Source organism: Coregonus lavaretus (assembly GCF_964263955.1).
Source record: "Coregonus lavaretus genome assembly, chromosome: 32".
Taxonomy (NCBI): Eukaryota; Metazoa; Chordata; class Actinopteri; order Salmoniformes; family Salmonidae; genus Coregonus; species Coregonus lavaretus.
Window position 1 is genome coordinate 38367853 of NC_140019.1, and position 22797 is coordinate 38390649.

General features: G+C 43.4%; 1 protein-coding gene across 1 annotated transcript in view; it reads left to right on the forward strand.

The window, feature by feature from the left end:
* LOC311107474 (tetraspanin-17-like) overlaps window positions 1–22797 on the forward strand; it is a 45415-nt gene that overhangs the window by 898 nt on the left and 21720 nt on the right. Inside the window, exon 2 of the mRNA XM_084149970.1 lies at window positions 20971–21021. Coding sequence (XP_084006096.1) covers window positions 20971–21021 — 51 coding nt within the window. The remainder of the gene's footprint in view (window positions 1–20970; window positions 21022–22797) is intronic.

Below are 22797 nucleotides of genomic sequence, written 5' to 3' on the forward strand. Positions count from 1 at the left end.
AGATGTTTGGAGCGTGTGGGTGGTTGTGTGTAGGCCTATGTGTGCTAGTATGCATGGTTGGGCTGTAGGATAAGACACATTTACATTTTAGCTAACTGTCCCTGTACTCTACTGCTTTAATGCCTGTCCTGTCCTGTCCTGTCCTGTCCTGTCCTGTCCTGTCCTTGACTGTTCACCTCATATAATAGCCACTCTCACTCTGAGCTAACCTACTCTTGCCCATACACACCTCTTAAAAGCATGGCTTAGACAGTGAGCTAATGTACCGTACACGGTAGCCACTGAGTCAGTGCAGCAACACTGTCATTATCACACACAAGGAGTTTATAGGCTACTAGTCAGGGACGGGGTTATTTCATGTTGCAGGCCTAAGTACTAATTATAAAACGGGTTGTTTGGATCCAGAATGCTGATTGGTTGATAGCAGGGATTTATAGCGCCACAATCCCCGCATTCTCCCTGGGTAATACCCGTTCGGCTAGATTTAACAATGCCATCCACTGTCCCACATCCCAGCCAGTCAATTTATACACTTAAAAATAGCATTTGATTTGCAACATTTGGTGTTTGTCTAAATCTTGCTGTCTCCCTTTCCGACCTGTTGAAACATTTAGCAGTTTTTTTTTTTTTGTGTGATCTCCACCTTGCAAATATGAACGTGAAGAGGCAGACAACTTCCCTGATCAAGGCAAATTCATTTATAATAATTGGTCATTTAGCAGACGCTCTTATCCAGAGCGACTTACAGGAGCAATTAGGGTTAAGTGCCTTGCTCAAGGGCACATCGACAGATTTTTCACCTTGTGAGCTCGGGGATTAGAACCAGCGACCTTTCGGTTACTGGCACAACGCTCTTAACCACTAAGCTACCTGCCGCCCATTTATCAGGATCATTATAATGGATATGCATGAAAAATGTATGCACTCACTAACTGTAAGTCGCTCTGGATAAGAGCGTCTGCTAAATGACTAAAATGTAATGTACAAAGAACTGGCCATAGAAACTAAGGCAAACAAATGAAAGTGCACATAGTTTGCTATCCTTTCGGCTGCTTGATGTGATTGTGTGTTAGCTTTAGTTGGCTAGCTAGCAGAGGATAAGTAGCTAGCCTTCATAGCTTCATGCCAAGGATTTGTTTAGCATAGCAACCATTGCAAATAGAAGGTACGTCGTCCCGTCCATTTGGCTACGTCCCGTCCATTTGGCTACGTCCCGTCCATTTGGCTTGCAGCTTCAGAAGCTCAGAACTAACGACTGGCTTTTGCCCGGACTATTTTGTATGGTGGAAGGATGAAATATAACTGATTTAATCAATATAATGTTTTTAATGAAAACATGTCATTTATCTTTTAAAAAAATATATACAATAAGGCCCTCGATCTCAGGTATTATTGAGAATAACACCCTCCTAAGGGCTGTTTCGCCCCGGGCCTTAGAACAGCCCTTAGTCGGGAGTTATTCACACGATAATTCCCGGGTTCTCATGCCTTATTGGTTAAGTAGCCTTGTCTGAGCCAGAACGGCCCATATGGCAGGAGCCTACCTCCTGTACAGGACGCTAGTCTGTGGTCCTCTGTAGCTCAGCTGGTAGAGCACGGCGCTTGTAACGCCAAGGTAGTGGGTTCGATCCCCGGGACCACCCATACACAAAAATGTATGCACGCATGACTGTAAGTCGCTTTGGATAAAAGCGTCTGCTAAATGGCATATTATTATTATTATTATAGTCAATTGCCTGTAGTGCTAGTTTACAATCTTACAATCACAGACACCCTAAAACCAGTTTATGCAATGGCCTCAACACTAGGGTTACACTGCTGTGCTGGATAGACTAACACATTCCCACACCACTACCCTCCTTTCTCTGCCCCCCATCTCCAACCCCTATCTGTCTGATAAGTGCCACTGTTCAAACAACAATCCCCCTTCCCCTCCATTCTTTAGTCCTCTCCTCCCTCTCTGCGTCACCTCCTTCCCCTAGTCTGTGCCGACTCTGTCCCTGGTCATGTATCATGTGTATGAGGAAAGGAATGGGCTGTTTGTATGGTAGAGAGGGTCTTCTAAAGGAATGGTCTAACACCAACCTGCCCTCTCCTTAACACCAGCCTGCCCTCTCCTTAACACCAGCCTGCCCTCTCCTTAACACCAGCCTGTCCTCTCCTTAACACCAACCTGCCCTCTCCTTAACACCAGCCTGTCCTCTCCTTAACACCAACCTGTCCTCTCCTTAACACCAACCTGCCCTCTCCTTAACACCAACCTGTCCTCTCCTTAACACCAACCTGCCCTCTCCTTAACACCAGCCTGTCCTCTCCTCAATACCAGCCTGTCCTCTCCTTAACACCAACCTGCCCTCTCCTTAACACCAACCTGTCCTCTCCTTAACACCAACCTGTCCTCTCCTTAACACCAACCTGTCCTCTCCTTAACACCAACCTGTCCTCTCCTTAACACCAGCCTGTCCTCTCCTTAACACCAACCTGTCCTCTCCTTAACACCAGCCTGTCCTCTCCTTAACACCAGCCTGTCCTCTCCTTAACACCAACCTGTCCTCTCCTTAACACCAGTCTGTCCTCTCCTCAATACCAGCATGCCTCTCATAAAGGGGGCGTGTCTTTAGCGTGGTACTTGTCATTGGTCAATTTCATTTAGCATGGCCTGGTGACCCGGGTGGGCAGAGTTTCCTCTTTTTAGACCATTCCATTGGTTCTTTAGTGAAAACTCCACCCACCCGGGGCACCATGCGGGTGATGTTAAAGTAACTCCATCATTTCCCACTCTGGGGTAATGTGATTGGCTGTCACTGATAAGTGTCTCTCTGTAGCCCTTATCAGTGTAACAGCAACACAGGGTGCGTTGGCCAATTCGTTGATAACTTCAGCTTTAGCTTGCTAATATAGAGAGGGTGCTACCTGTTTGATGAAATGGGTTCAAGAGGGCAAAGTTCGTAATGTGGCTCGAGCACGTTCAGGAAGTGCTGAAACCCCCCTTATTCTACTCAACCACCCTTAATGGGTTCATATCCGGGGCTATAAACATACCTATTGCTCTTGGAATGTCTTTGGCCCGGTCTAAATCAGCTGCGAAGGACTGCTTGAATGCAGAGGGGACATGAAGTTGTGTTTTTTTTTGTGTGTTTCCGTCTTGCTCTGGTGGTGGGAATACTGGGGTGAGGTCGGCGTCAATGTGTCCACATGTTTGAGGTGTTGGCAGCTGCATAGGCTAAACTGGAGATTTAAAGGATGATGGAGAATCCTCCTGGTTTATCAACCCCACCACTCGCCAATGTACAGAACTACATTGGAACAAAAATATAAACGCAACATGTAAAGTGTTGGTCCCATGTTACATGAGCTGAAATAAAAGATCCCAGGAATTTTCCATACGCACAAAAAAGCTTATTTCTCTCAAGTTTTGTGCACAAATTTGTTTACATCGCTGTTGGTGAGCATTTCTCCTTTGTCAAGATAATCGATCCACCTGACAGGTGTGGCATATCAAGAATCTGATTAAACAGCATGATCATTACACAGGTGCACCTTGTGCTGGGGACAATAAAAGGCCACTCTAAATTGTGCAGTTTTGCCACACAACAATGTCACAGGTGTCTCAAGTTTTGAGGGAGCATGCAATTGGCATGCTGACTGCAGGAATGTCCACCAGAGCTGTATAAATATTTTTGCTGGCACTGCAGACGGATATATCGCTAATACAGGACTATTAAAGGCCCAGTGCACTACATTTGTGAAAAAAATGTTTTTGCCCCCAATTTTTATTTATGTATTAATATTTATTTTCTTATTCAGATTTTTCAAGGGGCACTGCAGAACCCTCAGAACCCATACTTCCTGTAGCTATGGTAACAGAGGAGTGGGACAGCATTCCTTTTCCTGTGGCTATGGTAACAGAGGAGTGGGACAGCATTCCTTTTCCTGTGGCTATGGTAACAGAGGAGTGAGACAGCATTCCACAGGCCACAATCAACAGCCTGATCAACTCTATGCGAAGGAGATGTGTCACGCTGCATGAGGAAAATGGTGTTCACACCAAATACTGACTGGTTTTCTGAAGGTATCTGTGACCAACAGATGCATATCTGTATTCCCAGTCATGTGAAATCCAAAGATTAGATCCTAATGAATTCATTTAAATTGACTTATATCTTTATTTGAACTGTAACTCAGTAAAATCGTAGAAATTGTTGCATGTTGCGTTTTATATTTTTTGTTCAGTATAGTTCCCGGCAGCGCCTCACTAAAAGGACAGTTTGAAATGCGACAATTAAGATTATAATTTGTATTACAACGTGCGTATAAGCTCTAGTTGTTTTAACAGAATAGCCTGGCAGCGTAGGCTACTGTTTTTATATATCTATTTTATATATTCATTCGGGTTCACAGTGCAGACGGAACCGAGGTCCCCAAACTGAACGGTTCGGTACCAATACACGTACCGTTACACCGCTATATGTAATGTATTCTCTGTGAATTTGGTGATGGTTTCTTTTCCCTGTTCAGAGAAATGTACCATTTTTAAATCGCTTGAATTTTTCCCCATAGTGTGAAAGTACCAGGTGTTAATCCATCTCGCTGGTCTCTTGCATTAATTAAATGGATCATAACATTTTCTTTGCAACTTTGGGTTAAAAAAAAACCAATAGCTTTTACACGTGATGAAAATAAATTGTGGTCATCCTCACAATTTAATCCTCCATGAAAGCAACTTTACCTTTCTCTTAGGCTTAATCTGTGTCCAGTAAACGGGCCCCTGTGTGTGTGGGTGTACTCCCTGGGGAACAACCAAACCATAAAGGCGACATCAGTTCTAATAGTTGCAATGTTATGGTCTCTAAGGGTTTTCAATGCCCCCCCCCCCCCCTCTCAACACCAGCCTCCACTGGTCCCCCCCAAACCCTCCTTTCACTGCCTCCTACCCTATTGTACTGAGCAGAGACATTGTGTGCCAGTATTGTTTCACCATCATGAACGTACGTACGTACACACACACACACACACACACACACACACACACAGAGCCATGGCAAGAAGAACAAAGGATGGGGGTTGTTGATGTGTTTTTCCCCTGAGAAGCCGTGTCCCACGACTCCCACCACGGTTCTTCTACCACATGCACTGTCCTCCTCCTTACCATAACCCTGCATCTTTATACCTCATTTCCCTCAGCTTATTTCAACCCCTGACATCAATACTACAGCACACTCTGCTCATTAGAATCACTAATTTATATAAGAATCAACTGTGAGATGTGAACTGACACATTCCAATACTTACGATGGCATTAGCTTCCAAGAATCAATTGGTTTACCGGCAGGGGTTGGAACATTTTTCAAGGAACAGACACAGAAACAGGAACGAATGTGATCTATACTGTTCCAGGAACAGAACCATTATTTTAAAAGCGTGGGAACCTGTTAATATTGTTATTTTACGTTCCAGACATTTCTTTCTACTCCCACAACAAAAATCAACAAAGCGCCTATGCAAAGCCCTCATTCTGTCACTCAGAAACTTACAGTACATTTGGAAAGTATTCAGACCCCTTCCCTTTTTCCACATTTTGTCACGTTACAGCCTCATTCTAAAAATGGATTTTAAAAAATAAAAAAAATCCACATCAATCTACACACTACCCCATAATGTCAGTGTATGTTAGAGCAAAAACCAAGCCATAAGGTCGAAGGAATTATCCGTAGAGCTCCGAGACAGGTTTGTGTCGAGGCACAGATCTGCGGAAGGGTATCAAATTTTTTTTGCAGCATTGAAGGTCGCCAAGAACACAGTGACCTACATCATTCTTAAATGGAAGAAGTTTGGAACCACCAAGACTCTTCCTAGAGCTGGCCTCCCGGCCAAACTGAGCAATCGGGGGAGAAGGGCCTTGGTAAGGGAGGTGACCAAGAACCCGATGGTCACTCTGACAGAGCTCTTGAGTTCCTCTGTGGAGATGGGAGAACCTTCCAGAAGGACAACCATCTCTGCAGCACTCCACCAATCAGGCCTTTATGGTAGAGTGACCAGACGGAAGCCATTCCTCAGTAAAAGGTACATGACAGCCTGCTTGGAGAAACAAGATTCTCTGTTCTGATGAAACCAAGGTTGAACTATTTGGCCTGAATGCCAAGCGTCACGTCTGGAGGTAAACTCGCACCATCCCTACGGTGAAGCATGGTGGTGGCAGCATCATGCTGTGGGGATGTTTTTCAGCGGCAGGGACTGGGAGACTAGTCAGGATCAAGGGAAAGATGAACAGAGCAAAGTACAGAGAGATCCTTGATGAAAACCTGCTCCAGAGTGCTCAGGACCTCAGACTGGGGCGAAGGTTCACCTTCCAACAGGACAACGACCCTAAGCACACAGCCAAGACAACGCAGGAGTGGCTTCTGGACAAGTCTCTGAGTGTCCTTGAGTGGCCCAGCCAGAGCCCAGACTTGTACCCGATCGAACATCTCTGGAGAGACCTGAAAATAGCTGTGCAGCGACGCTCCCCATCCAACCTGACAGAGCTTGACAGGATCTGCAGAGAAGAATGGGAGAAACTCCCCAAATACAGGTGTGCCAAGCTTGTAGCGTCATACCCAAGAAGACTCGAGGCTGTAATCGCTGCCAAAGGTGCTTCAACAAAGTACTGAGTAAAGGGTCTGAATACTTATGTAAATGTGATATTTGTACATTTGTAAAAATAAAAAAAACTGTTTTTGCTTTGTCATTATGGGGTATTGTGTTTAGAGTGATGAGGGGAAAAAACAATTTAATCAATTTTAGAATAAGGCTGTAACGTAACAAAATGTGGAAAAGGTCAAGGGGTCTGAATGCTTTCCGAATGTAGTAAATACTCCAAAGCTGAGTGGTTGGTCATTTATAGTCTTACAAAGCTATGCATAGTCATCAATATTTATACATTCGTAGATCTTTACTGATAATAGTAAGAAATTAGATTCTATGAACTACCTCATTTACGGACTACTTTGGGTTCTGCCGGCGTTCTGATGTCAACGTTGTGAACAGATTGCCCCATGGTTATGGTTTGGGCAGGCTTAAGCTACGGACAACAAACACAATTGCATTTTATCGATGGCATTTGGAATGCACAGAGATACCGTGACGAGATCCTGATGCCCATTGCCATGCCATTCATCCGCCGCCATCAACTCATGTTTCAGCGTGATATTGCACGGCCCCATGTCGCTAAGGTCTGTACACCAATTCCTGAAAGCTGAAAATGTCCCAGTTCTTCCATGGCCTGCATACTCACCAGACATGTCACCCATTGAGCATGTTTGGGATGCTCTGGATCGACGCGTAAGACAGCGTGTTCCAGTTCCCGCCAATATCCAGCAACTTCGCAAAGCCATTGAAGAGGAGTGTGACAACATTCCACAGGACACAATCAACAGCCTGATCAAATCTATGCAAAGGAGATGTCTCTCACGTCACCCCGCCCCTCCGCACACTCCACTGGCTTCCAGTTGAAGCTCGCATCTGCTACAAGACCATGGTGCTTGCCTACGGAGCTGTGAGGGGAACGGCAACTCCGTACCTTCTGGCTCTGATCAGTCCCTACACCCAAACACCCAAACGAGGACACTGCGTTCATCCACCTCTGGCCTGCTGGCTCCCCTTCCTCTGCGGAAGCACAGTTCCCGCTCAGCCCAGTCAAAACTGTTCACTACTCTGGCACCCCAATGGTGGAACAAGCTCCCTCACGACGCCAGGACAGCGGAGTCACTCACCACCTTCCGGCGACACTTGAAACCCCACTTCTTGAAGGAATACCTGGGATAGGATAAAGTAATCCTTCTACCCCCCCCTTACCCCACCCCCCCCGTCCCGTCCCGTCCCCAAAAAGTGGTTATCCCACTGGCTATAAGGTGAATGCACCAATTTGTAAGTCGCTCTGGATAAGAGAGTCTGCTAAATGACAAAAATGTAAATGTAATGTCACACTGCATGAGGCAAAATAGTTTCTTTCTTTTAAGGTATCTGTGACCAACAGATGCAAATCTGTATTCCCAGTGATGTGAAATCCATAGATTAGGGCCTAATGAATTTATTTAAATTTACTGATTTCCTTATATGAACTATATGAACCTTATATGACATTTTGCACATTCCGTGTATATTTTTGTTCAGTATATTTTCATAAAATTGCTTAGCCAATAAGGGGCGATTCCACGAATCGAAACGATAACATGTTTTATGAGTACATAACCACGGCAGGACAAAGGTTGACATCGTCCAACCCTAGTTTCAAAAATGAGTTCCTGGATGGTGTGATTACTAATAGGAGTGTCACTGTATTTCAGTTTCGATCATCATCAGGAAATTACCAGGGACATCACAATATGATATTGTCACCATACTTAGGTGCCGATTTAAGATATGTATTGCGATTGTCAAGATTCTATATGAATTGCGATTCAATACTGTGATTTATATTTTGATTTCTTCCGAAACATATGTTGTTCACCGCATGTCTGCTGCCGAAGGACAAGAGGGAGCATGAGAAAAATGAGTTTTGATCAGCCATGGAAATAAAAAAGGAAATCGGTCAATGTAAATGAATGCATTAGGCCCTAATCTATGGATTTCACATGACTGGGCAGGGGCGCAGCCATGGGTGGGCCTGAGAGGGCAGGGGCCCACCCACTTGGGAGCCAGGCCCACCTGCACTGGGGAGCCAGGCCCAGACAATCAGAATGAGTTTTCCCCACAAAAGGGCTTTATTACAGATAGAAATACTCTTTCCCCCCCCACCCCCACCCCAGACGATCCGGCTGGCGAAGAGGCCGGATGTGGAGGTCCTTGGCTGGCGTGGTTACACGTGGTCTGCGTTGTGAGGCCAGTTGGACGTACTGCCAAATTCTCTAAAACGGCTTATGGTAGAGAAATTAACATTCAATTTTCTGGCAACAGCTCTGTTGGACATTCCTGCAGTCAGCATGCCAATTGCACGCTCCCTCATCACCTATCGGAGCTCTTGCATTATGAACTAACATCTTGTCCATCCAATCAAAGGATCAGAGAACGAATCTAGTACTGAAAGCATAAGCTACAGCTAGCTAGCACTGCAGTGCATAAAATGTGGTGAGTAGTTGACTCAAAGAGAGAAATACTATAATTGAAAGGTTTTGAACAAATTAATTGAAAACAGCAGAGAGAGAGAAAAACTAGCTATATTTCGTTGTATATATTTTTTTCTTTCTTACTTTTCCTTTCACTTACTTAGCTAATGCAGCTAATTTAGCCCACTCAACAACCTGACTCAAACAGAGAGGAATGGTTTTTTTGTTGCAGTGTGGACAGTAACATTAGTAATCTCAAAAAAGTATAACATTTTTAGGAAATTGTTAATCTATATTTTTTCATTTTTTATTTTTATGTTTAGCTCACGTAATATAATTTAATAGTATGCATTAAGGTGTCCAGGGCTGACCCCATTTAGTCGACTGGTCGATTGTTTGGTCGATGGGCTGTTGGTCGACCCAGATTTCTTTAGTCGTGCAGTAGCAAATAAATAAAATTAGAAAATCATGGCATTCAAGACACCTGTCCGATTGGCGCCTGTCTGAGTGGACTGATCCATTGTGGAGGTCGTGGGGACACCTGTCCGGTTGGCGCCTGTCTGAGTGGACTGATCCATTGTGGAGGCTGTGTGGATGGCACAGGCCATCAGTTTAAGACATGTGCTACTGAAATTGTATAGGGTTATCATTAAAAATATTATTATTTTTATAACAAACGCGCTTTTCCCGCATTGGATAGTGGTCGCTGTCCGCGGTTCTGAAACGCATCAGTGCGCTGTTGAATTGCCGCCTTTTTTCCTAGACTCTGCATTTTGGTGTTGAGAACTATGCGGCGGAGGCAGCAGCGGAGTTGGGAGACGAGAAAACAGCCCTTTGCCTTAATTGTCTAAGAAAAGTAAGGAGAGAGGAAACCCCAACTTAATTGGGTCTATAATCAACAGCCTAACTGTTAAATGTTCCTGGCTTTATAAATCATCCATGTATAGCTACAGAAAAATACAGATCCCGCTTCTGTTGCCTGTTTTAAGTGTTTGGTTTTAATAGCCTACTGATTCTGTGAGCTCTGAGCCTCACGCAACCACATGTCGGATAAACAATTTCACAAATCTGTCTGTTTTTAATCTTTGCTGTGCTGTAATAAAGGCTTTACACTTTATTTTTAATTTTTTCGTTAGACCAGCCTTTCTGGTAATATTTATAATTTTATTTAGTGTTGTTTACACTGTTCCAAATTGTCAGAATTGTTTTATTTATAGTAATAACTTATTTTTCATTGATCTCCTTGTTATTGATATTGTTACTATTATTATTATTATTATTATTATTATGATCAGTATAATAAGTGATGTCATTATCATTAGTAGCCTTAGTATAGCAGCCCTGTATAACCGCCAACGAGCTGTAGGCCTTAGAGGGCATCCTGTTTAGTCTAAATACCGCAACTTACTTATACCTATATTTCAATACTTACAGTGCATTCGGAAAGTATTCAGACACCTTGACTTTTTACACATTTTATTACGTTAGAGCCTTATTCTAAAATGGATGTAAAAAATATTTTTGGCATCAATCTACACACAATACCCCCAAAATGACAAAGCAAAAACAGGTTTTTAGAAATGTTTGCAAATTTATTTTTTCCTCGACCCTGACTATTCTCCCTGTCCCTGCCGCTGAAAAACATCCCCACAGCATGATGCTGCCACCACCATGCTTCACCGTAGGGATGGTGTCAGGTTTCCTCCAGACGTGACGCTTGGCATTCAGGCCAAATAGTTCAATCTTGGTTTCATCAGACCAGAGAATCTTGTTTCTCATGTTCTGAGAGTCCTTTAGGTGCCTTTTGGCAAACTCCAAGCAGGCTGTCATGTGCCTTTTACTGAGGAATGGCTTCCGTCTGGCCACTCTACCATAAAGGCCTGATTGGTGGAGTGCTGCAGAGATGGTTGTCCTTCTGGAAGGTTCTCCCATCTCCACAGAGGAACTCTGGAGCTCTGTCAGAGTGACCATCGGGTTCTTGGTCACCTCCCTGCCAAGGCCCTTCTCCCCCGATTGCTCAGTTTGGCCGGGCGGCCAGCTCTAGGAAGAGTCTTGGTGGTTCCAAACTTCTTCCATTTTAAGAATGGTTTTTGCTCTGACATTTACTGTCAACTGTAGGACCTTATATAGACAGGTGTTTGTCCAATCAATTGAATTTACCACAGGTGGACTCCATCCTTGAGATGTTTCTACAACTTGATTGATCAATAGAAACAGGCTGCTCCTGAGCTCAATTTCGAGTGTCATAGGAAAGGGTCTGAATACTTATGTAAATAAGGTATTTCTGTTTATTATTTTTAATACATTTGCAAAAATATTGTGTGTAGATTGATGAGGATTTGTATTTATTTAATCAATTTAGAATAAGGCTAACGTAACAAAATGTGGAAAAGGTCAAGGGGTCTGAATACTTTCTGAAGGCACTGACGTAGGCTACTGTATATAGGCTACTGTATCTAGGCTACTGTATCTAGGCTACTGTATCTAGGCTACTGTATCTAGGCTACTGTATATAGGCTACTGTATCTAGGCTACTGTATCTAGGCTACTGTATCTAGGCTACTGTATCTAGGCTACTGTATCTAGGCTACTGTATATAGGCTACTGTATATAGGCTACTGTATCTAGGCTACTGTATCTAGGCTACTGTATCAATCATTTATTTGTTCATGTTATCACACGGCATAGTTTTCAAATAAAATTATGAAGTGACCATTTGAATAATTACCGTAAACAATAAATAGGCCTAAACCATTCCATTTCGGAAAATTGCATTCACGAATGAATGTGACTGTTTTTAGTCTTTGCTGTAATAAAGGCTTTACAAAAAAATCAACGTTATAACAGACTCTCTGGCTTATAACAGACTCTCTGGCTTATAACAGACTCTCTGGCTTACAACAGACTCTCTGGCTTACAACAGACTCTCTGGCTTACAACAGACTCTCTGGCTTACAACAGACTCTCTGGCTTACAACAGACTCTCTGGCTTACAACAGACTCTCTGGCTTACAACAGACTCTCTGGCTTACAACAGACTCTCTGGCTTACAACAGACTCTCTGGCTTACAACAGACTCTCTGGCTTACAACAGACTCTCTGGCTTACAACAGACTCTCTGGCTTACAACAGACTCTCTGGCTTACAACAGACTCTGTGGCACACTTATAATGTGTTTAGTCAGAAAAATGATATTGTAATTTAACAGCACCTGTTTGGCACAAATAATATTCATAATATACATTATAATAATAATATATATATATATATATAATATACATAATAATAATATACATAATATACACAATAATAATATACATAATATATATCATAATTTACATAATGTAATAATAGTATACATAATATATACATAATAAGAATAGCCCATATTTACATAATAATAATATACAGAATATATACACAATAAGAATATACATAATTTACATAATAATAATAATAATATACAGAATATACATAATAATATACATAATTATAATAATATACACGCATTGCCTTGCTCCTTACCTTCTTTTTCTTGATCTCCAGTATTTTCCACTAGTCACATTTATTCCACACATCGGACTTCCCCTTTACCTCAACCTCCAGTTGTGTGGTTTTGTTGCACCACAGATAACAGCTCATGTGATAGGCCCTGCATTGATTACACCACAGTATCAGATGTGGTGAATTGGGAATGTGTCATTCTTCCTACCAGAGCCAAGCTATCATTGTCGTATTATCAGCAGAGTATTTCACCAATGAATGAGGAGGCTTTGAGAGGTCATTCATTCATCCGTTGATGAAAGTGTCTAGTATCGGCCCTTCTAATGCACTGAGCTGACCGTGGGACTGACTGTGTAGGGTAAGGGTGGGCTAGCTGAGATTAACACACACACACTATCCGGATAACAGGATCACATGGATTAAGGAGTGGGAGAGGGAGAGCAGTTGAGTGAGCGTCTCTATCTCTCTAATCTCACTGGATTAGTTTGAAGGGATTACGCTAACCTCTGATCTCCAACAGTGGAGGCTCCTCAGAGGAGGAAGGGGAGGCCCATCCTCCTCAGTGAATTTCATAAAAATAAAGTTATCCTTTTTAGATAAAACTATACTAAATATATTCATTAAAACACACTATTTTGCAATGAAGGTCTACAGTAGCCTCAACAGCACTTTGTAGGGTAACACCATGGTGTAGCCGGAGGACAGTTAGCTTCAGTTCTCCTCTGGATACGTTGACTTCAATACAAAACCTAGGAGGCTCTTGGTTCTCACCCCCTTCCACACACTTCCACAGTAATTATGAAAACTTCCGGAGGACGTTCTCCAACCTATCAGAGCGATTGCAGCATGAATTGACATGTTGTCCACCCAATCAAAGGATCAGAGAATGAATCTAGTACTGAAAGCATAAGCTACAGCTAGCTAGCACTGCAGTGTATAAAATGTGGTGAGTAGTTGACTCAAAGAGAGAGAAAGACAATAGTTGAACAGTTTTGAACAAATTAATTTCTTCAAAAATGAAGGAGGAGCAATAGATATATAGAGAGAGAGCTATATATACAGTTGAAGTCGGAAGTTTACATACACCTTAGCCAAATACATTTAAAATCAGTTTTTCAGAATTCCTTACATTTAATCCTAGTAAAAATTCCCTGTCTTAGGTCAGTTAGGATCACCAATTTATTTTAAGAATGTGAAATGTCAGAATATTAGTAGAGAGAATGATTTATTTAAGCTTTTATTTCTTTCATCACATTCCCAGTGGGTCAGAAGTTTACATACACTCAATTCGTATTTGGTAGCTTTGCCTTTAAATTGTTTAACTTGGGTCAAATGTTTCGGGTAGCCTTCCACAAGCTTCCCACAATAAAGGTGGGTGAATTTTAGCCCATTCTTCCTGACAGAGCTGGTGTAACTGAGTCAGATTTGTCGGCCTCCTTGCTCGCACATGCTTTTTCAGTTCTGCCCACACATTTTCTGTAGGATTGAGGTCAGGGCTTTGTGATGGCCACTCCAATACCTTAACTTTGTTGTCCTTAAGCCATTTTGGCACAACTTTGGAAGTATGCTTGGGGTCATTGTCCATTTGGAAGACCCATTTTCGACCAAGCTTTAACTTCCTGACTGATGTCTTGAGATGTTGCTTCGATATATCCACATAATTTTCCTTCCTCATGATGCCATCTATTTTGTGAAGTGCACCAGTCCCTCCTGCAGCAAAGCACCCCCACAGGATGATGCTGCCACCCCCGTGCTTCACGGTTGGGATGGTGTTCTTCGGCTTGCAAGCAATCAATGTTTTCCTCCAAACATAATGATGGTCATTATGGGCAAACAGTTCTATTTTTGTTTCATCAGACCAGAGGACATTTCTCCAAAAAGTACAATCTTTGTCCCCATGTGCAGTTGCAAACCGTAGTCTGGCTTTTTTATGGCTGTTTTGGAGCAGTGGCATCTTCCTTGCTGAGCGGCTTTTCAGGTTATGTCGATATAGGACTTGTTTTACTGTGGATATAGATACTTTTGTACCCGTTTCCTCCAGCATCTTCACAAGGTCCTTTGCTGTTGTTCTGGGATTGATTTGCACTTGTCACATCAAAGTACATTAATCTCTAGGAGACAACGCGTCTCCTTCCTGAGCGGTATGACGGCTGCGTGGTCCCAAGGTGTTTATACTTGCATACTATTGTTTGTACAGATGAACGTGGTCCCTTCAGGCATTTGGAAATTGTTCCCAAGGATGAACCAGACTTGTGGAGGTCTACCATTTTATTTCTGAGGTCTTGGCTGATTTCTTTTGATTTTCCCATGATGTCAAGCAAAGAGGCACTGAGTTTGAAGGTAGGCCTTGAAATACATCCACAGGTACACCTCCAATTGACTCAAATGATGTCAATTAGCCTATCAGAAGCTTCTAAAGCCATGACATCATTTTCTGGAATTTTCCAAGCTGTTTAAAGGCACAGTCAACTTAGTGTATGTAAACTTCTGACCCACTGGAATTGTGATATAGTGAATTATAAGTGAAATAATCTGTCTGTAAACAATTGTTGGAAAAATTACTTGTGTCATGCACAAAGTAGATGTCCTAACCGACTTGCCAAAACTATAGTTTGTTAACAAGACATTTGTGGAGTGGTTGAAAATCAAGTTTTAATGACTCCAACCTAAGTGTATGTAAACTTCTGACTTCAAAATACTTTCACTTACTTAGCTAGGGAATGCAGCTAGCTAGTTTAGCCTACTCAATCACCCGGCTCAAACAGAGAGGGATGCTATGTTAGCTAGCTGGCTTTGGCTATCCGACACTGGAGCTCTTCCAAGTCAAGATACGCTTTTGGATGTATTAATGTATTACCACCGGGGCCCGTCGGTGTAACTCTAGGCGATGTGTAGCGGTTAGCGGTTATGATTGAAGGTTTGGCTTGGAAAGTTTTTTTCCGCCTGGTCACAGAGAGCTGATGTGTTGTGCACTGAAGTCCACAAGCGAAGTGAGAGGAGGAGAAGAGGATAGTGCGTAGATGTGAAGGAATACAACCATCAAAGGGATCAGGCTGTTATGTGGCTGCTATGAAAGTGAACTGTGTTTGCGTGTGATCAGGGGTGTATTCATTCCTCCAATTCTGTTGAAAAACCTTTCTTAAACGGAAGCCAACGGAATGAAATGAAATTTGTCCAATAGAAACTCTCGTTTGCAACTGTTGGACTAATGATTACACCCTAGTTCAGCTAGATGCAGGCAAGTGTGTGCAAGGTGGTATTGAATGTGTGAATGTCTGTTACCTTGATTACTGACATTTCTCTCGACCTGTGCACTTGCGTTGTAAAACTTTCATTCATAGGCTAGGTTGTAGCAACCTCGTGATGGGTATAGGAAAAATGTGAGTATCATGTAGTAGCCTGAACCTATTGATGTTACATTGAACTGGGTGAATGGAATATGAATGACAGTCATACAATATGCTGTAATAGAAATAAGGCCATGCTCATAAAAATTACAATTGTCCTCCATAATCTTTAAACGGCCCTGACCGCCACTGGTCTCTGTTCTCCCCAGTCACAGCCAGGTCGCAGGGGCATCCTGACCTTCAATATAGGATTCGTAGGCCCAACAGAAAGGACTGGAAAATAGCCTGCCTTTTTAGGTAGCAATATCTACAATTGACGATCAACCTAATTATCTCATACGATGGGAGGTCATCACTGCCGGCTCACATGACAGATTAAACCTAATTTAATCTAGTAGATTATTTGCAAAAGGTTAGCAACAATAATGTATTGTTGTAAGTCGCTCTGGATAAGAGCGTCTGCTAAATGACGTAAATGTAAAATGTTTAGTGTGTTTATCAATGCTAAGGCTAGTTAGCTTTGGCTCGCGAAACTGCCTCCAACTTCCTTCATACTGCACACAGAAACATACAAATGGTATCCACGAGTTCATCTGACTCTGAGGAGGAAGTAGATAAAAGTATCCCTTTTAAAACAGTTTGAGTCTGGACAACCCCTCACTCTCCATCTCTCTCACTGTCTCTCTCACTCTCCAGTTACTGTCACCTCTCCCAGCTCTTACTGACAACTACCCATGAGCCCCCTCTCTTTCCATTTACAGTCACCAGCATCCTCACCCACTGAGCACCGACACCCGGACGTCCATGGACGTTGAAAAGTAGTTGAAATTTGGTCAGTCCACCCTGGCCTTGATTTCAACGTCCACAGACAGACCGGACTGGACCAAATCTGAACCTATCGTAGACGTATGTTTCACAAGTTTGGATAGTACAGTACTTTACAGTGAGTAGAGCAGAGTACAGTACAATAAAGGAAGGTAAAGAAAAGTAGTGTTCATATTTATATTGTACTCTACTCTACTCTGCGGTGCTGTACTCTACTCTACTCTACTCTACGGTGCTGTACTGTACTCTACTCTACTCTGCGGTGCTGTACTCTACTCTACTCTACGGTGCTGTACTGTACTCTACTCTACTCTGCGGTGCTCTACTCTACTCTACTCTGCGGTGCTGTACTCTACTCTACTCTGCGGTGCTGTACTGTACTCTGCGGTGCTGTACTGTACTCTGCGGTGCTGTACTGTACTCTACTCTGCGGTGCTGTACTGTACTCTACTCTGCGGTGCTGTACTGTACTCTACTCTGCGGTGCTGTACTGTACTCTACTCTGCGGTGCTGTACTCTACTCTGCGGTGCTGTACTGTACTCTACTCTGCGGTGCTGTACTCTACTCTGCGGTGCTGTACTGTACTCTACTCTGCGGTGCTGTACTCTACTCTGCGGTGCTGTACTCTACTCTACTCTGCGGTGCTGTACTCTACTCTACTCTACGGTGCTGTACTGTACTCTACTCTACTCTGCGGTGCTGTACTGTACTCTACTCTGCGGTGCTGTACTCTACTCTGCGGTGCTGTACTCTACTCTACTCTGCGGTGCTGTACTGTACTCTACTCTGCGGTGCTGTACTGTACTCTACTCTGCGGTGCTGTACTCTACTCTGCGGTGCTGTACTGTACTCTACTCTGCGGTGCTGTACTGTACTCTACTCTGCGGTGCTGTACTCTACTCTGCGGTGCTGTACTGTACTCTACTCTGCGGTGCTGTACTCTACTCTGCGGTGCTGTACTGTACTCTACTCTGCGGTGCTGTACTGTACTCTACTCTGCGGTGCTGTACTCTACTCTGCGGTGCTGTACTGTACTCTACTCTGCGGTGCTGTACTCTACTCTGCGGTGCTGTACTGTACTCTACTCTGCGGTGCTGTACTGTACTCTACTCTGCGGTGCTGTACTCTACTCTGCGGTGCTGTACTCTACTCTGCGGTGCTGTACTGTACTCTACTCTGCGGTGCTGTACTGTACTCTACTCTGCGGTGCTGTACTCTACTCTGCGGTGCTGTACTGTACTCTACTCTGTGGTGCTGTACTGTACTCTACTCTGCGGTGCTGTACTGTACTCTACTCTACTGTACTCTACTCTGCGGTGCTGTACTGTACTCTACTCTGTGGTGCTGTACTGTACTCTACTCTGTGGTGCTGTACTGTACTCTACTCTACTGTACTCTACTCTGCGGTACTGCACTGTACTCTACTCTGCGGTGCTGTACTCTACTCTACTCTGCGGTGCTGTACTGTACTTCACGTTCTTAAGTTCACCTGAGTGATTAGGAACACTTAAGTGGTAAGCCATGACTTCCTGTTTCACTGGGGTATAAATATGAGGTGACACACAGGACAAGCTCCCATAGTCATCCATCACTATGGGAAAGACCCGAGAACACAGTCATGATGTGGGACAAAAGGTTGTTGAGCTGCACAAATCAGGAAATGGCTATAAGAAAATAGCTCAATGGTTGAAAATGCCCATTTCCACTATCAGGGCAATAATTAAGAAGTTTAAAATTTTACATTTATATTTTACTCATTTAGCAGACGCTCTTATCCAGAGCGACTAACAGTAGAGAGTGCATACATTTCATACTTTTTTTTTTTTTTTCATACTTGCCCCCCGTGGGAATCGAACCCACAACCCTGGCGTAGCAAGCGCCATGCTCTACCAACTGAGCTACAAGGGAGGCTCAAATAACTGGAGATGTTAACAATCGGCCTGGACGAGGACGTGTGTCCATATTGACCCCACGCACCGTGAGGAGGATGGTTTGAGTGGGCCAAAAATCTCCTTAGGATCACAGCTGGAGAATTGCAGACGTTAGTTGGGTCTTGGGGTGAGAAAGTCTCCAAAACGACGATCAGACGCCACCTACAGAACCACAAGTTGTTTTGGGAGGGTTGCCATAGAAAAGCCTTAGCTGTCATCAAACAGCAAACTCAAGCGCCTACAGTTTGCCAAACGTTACTGGAACTTTCAATGGGACCGGGTTCTATTGGTCAGATGAGACCAAAATAGAGCTTTTTGGAAACAAACACCAGAGGTGGGTTTGGTGTTGACAGAAAGACAGACATGCAGAAAAGTACCTCATCCCCAGTGTGAAGTACGGTGGTGGATTTTTGATGTTGTGGGGCTGTTTTTCCTTCCCTGGACAACTTGTTAGGATACATGATATCATGGACTCCATCAAGTACCAGCAGATATTCAATCAAAACCTGACTGCTTCTGCTAGGAAGCTTAAACTGGGCCGTGGTTGGATCTTCCAGCAGGACAATGATCCAAAAGCACACCTCAAAATCAACATATAAATGGTTCACTGACCACAGAATCAAGGTTTTGCCATGGTAATCCCAGTCCCCTGACCTAAACCCAATAGAAAACCTGTGGACCTCGGAGTCTGAAGGATCTGGAGAGATTCTGCATGGAGGAATGGTCTCAGATCCCATGTGTTCTACATCCTCATTACGCATTATAGGCGAAGACTCAGAGCTGTTATAGAGAGAGAGAGAGAGAGAGAGAGAGAGAGAGAGAGAGAGAGAGAGAGAGAGAGAGAGAGAGAGAGAGAGAGAGAATTATGTCAGTGGGAGGACAGTAGTAGGTGACCCAACGGTGGTTTGTGACTACTATGATTTCCCATTGCTAAAATTTCAGTAGAGTCTAGTTCAGTACAGTACAGGAACCCCTTCACAAAATAACCTTCATTATTATCACAGGTATTGACAATGGAAGGCTGCTTCTCTCGGATCCCATGTATTATACACTGTCTCGTGCCGTTGTGGCCTTGAGCAAGGCACTTAACCCCCCACAAAGTAGGCTACTGTATAAAAGATGTGGTCCATCAACCCTCCACCTGTAGAGCTATTGGGGGTGCAGGCTTTTGATCCAACCCTGCTCAAACACACCAGAGTCACTTTGTCAAGGTCCTGTTGAGCAGCTGATGTTTTATAATGTGGTGTGTTCAAGCAGGGCTGGAGTAAAAGCCTGCACCCCCAGTAGATCTCCTGGACTCTCCTGGAGGATGGTTGGCCTCCCTGCAACATTACAACCAAACCAGCAACGAAATACTTTTTGTCTTTATAAAATAATTCCCTCATTCAATGAACCAGGGATGAAATGGCTAAGATGGGCGAGGTAGCCAACTAAGATGTTTATCTATTTGTAAGGTTAAAATATTCAGTGTTCAGGGGGGGTTGGGACAGCACAGGAGTTACTTGTCAATTAGGCTATTGTAAGAATATTTGTTTAACTTTGTCAGAATGACATGGCCAGTACTGAGTAGAGGAGAATCCTGGCCAGTTTTGAGCGCTTGACAGACGGTTTTCCAACTGGAGTATGCAGCATGGGTTTCTTCAACTGTGCACCTGTATCAACTGCGTCTCAGGGTGGACAATTATTTTAGGACATGACAATGACATTAATACACGCTATTAGTTAACTAGTTAACTAGCGAGATAACCAGCCGAATTACACAATACAGTATGTTTTGAATTGGCTATCTAGTTAGTCTGTTGTATATCATTTTACCTGGTGCGCAAATTTTACCTGGTGTTTCGAGAAAGATGCATGATAATGGTCCATTCTAAATCCAAACGAATTTCACACAGTATATTATTTAGTAAAGGTAAAGACAAGATTAAATCAAGAACAGTCTGATGGGTGACAATATTAGCCTATCACTTGTGAATGATATATTATCACTTGTGAAACAATGCCTTCCCCCCCCCCCCCCCCGACTTTTTCTAATCATAGTTGCACACCTCATGTAGACTAGCCCATAGGCCTATATGTTTTGATAAGGTTTGTATCACAACTCAAGTGGCCAAATAACGTATTTTAAAATGAAGCACATTAATCTGCTTTACAAGGGGTGCAGAGCCTAACTGGCATACATAAGCAGCGCTTCAGTTTCAAGTTTGGGGAAGATGGTTGAGTCGTGTTTGTATTGTATGTCGTCTAACCTTCTGTCTCTGTGTGTTTTTATTCCCCAGTTACTGGGAGCAGCCTTCCTCGGCATAGGGCTGTGGGCGTGGGCCGAAAAGGTAAGAAACACAACAGCAACTACGACAACAAAACCGCAAACATGATGCTTTTTTCCCCGGGTAGTTTGGCTAACAGCAACAGCAAAAGAGAAGTCTGATTTTCCCCATTATAGAACTGATTCTGTTACAATGAGCTTTTCTGGTGAGTATTTTGCAGGCGAGCGCCTGTGATTGGTAGAAATAGTCAGGTGACGTCAGGGCAGCCTGAATGGCTGAATGGGCAGCAGTAGCTCAACGCACTGAAAATACACTGAACAAAAATAGAAAAGCAACATGTAAAATTGTTGGTCCCATGTTTCATGAGCTGATATAAAAGATCCCCAGAAATGTTCCGTACGCACAAAAAGCTTATTTCTCTCAAATGTTGTGTACAAATTTGGTCAAATTTGTTTACATTCCATTTAGTTAGTATTTCTCCTTTGCCAAGACAATCCATCCACCTGACAGGTGTGGCATATCAAGAAGCTGGTTAAACAGCATGTTCATTACACAGGTGCACCTTTTGCTGGGGGCAATAAAAGGCCACTCTAAAATGTGCAGTTTTGTCACACAACAGAATGCCACAGATGTCTCAAGGAATGTCCACCGGAGCTGTTGCCATAGAATTGAATGTTCATTTCTCTACAATAAGCCACCTCCAACGTCGCTTTAGAGAATTTGGCAGTACGTCCAACCAGCCTCACAACCGCAGACCACGTGTAACCACGCCAGCCCAGGACCTCCACATCCGGCTTCATCACATGCGGGATCGTCTGAGACCAGCCACCCGAACAGCTGATGAAACTGTGGGTTTGCACAACGGAATAATTTCTGCACAAACTGTCAGAAACCGTCTCAGGGAAGCTCATCTGTATGCTCGTCGTCCTCACCAGGGTCTTGACCTGATTGCAGTTCGGCGTCGTAACCGACTTCAGTGGACAAATGATCACCTTCGATGGCTACTGGCACTCTGGAGAAGTGTGCTCTTCACGGATGAATCCCGGTGTCACCTGTACCAGGTAGATGGCAGACAGCGTGTATGGTGTCGTGTGGGCAAGCAGTTTACTGATGTCAGCGTTGTGAACAGAGTGCCCCATGGGGTTATGGTTTGGGCAGGCATAAGCTACGGACAACAAACACAATTTGCATTTTATCGAATGCACAGAGATACCTTGACGAGATCCTGAGGCCCATTGTCGTGCCATTCATCCACTGCCATCACCTCATGTTTCAGCATGATAATGCACGGCCCCATGTCGTCAGGGATCTGTACACAATTCCTGGAAGCTGAAAATGTCTCAGTTCTTCCATGGCCTGCATACTCACCAGACATGTCACCCATTGAGCATGTTTGGGATGCTCTGGATCAATGTGTACGACAGCGTGTTCGAGTTCCTGCCAATATCCAGCAACTTCGCACAGCCATTGAAGAGGAGTGGGACAACATTCCACAGGCCACAATCAACAGCCTGATCAACTCTATGCGAAGGAGATGTGTCACGCTGCATGAGGCAAATAATGGTCACACCAGATACTTACTGGTTTTCTGATCCACGCCCCTACTTTTTTTTTTTTTAAGGTATCTGTGACCAACAGTTGCATATCTGTATTCCCAGTCATGTGAAACCCATAGATTAGGGCCTAATGCATTTATTTATATTGACTGATTTCCTTTGTTGTTTTATTAAATTAAGAATTTCAAATGTCATAGTATATCCTTGTAGGTAAAAATGTCACAAGGATAATTTAATTTAAACAAAGCTTTTTCGTTTTTAAAATAGGCCAAAAAATAAAAAT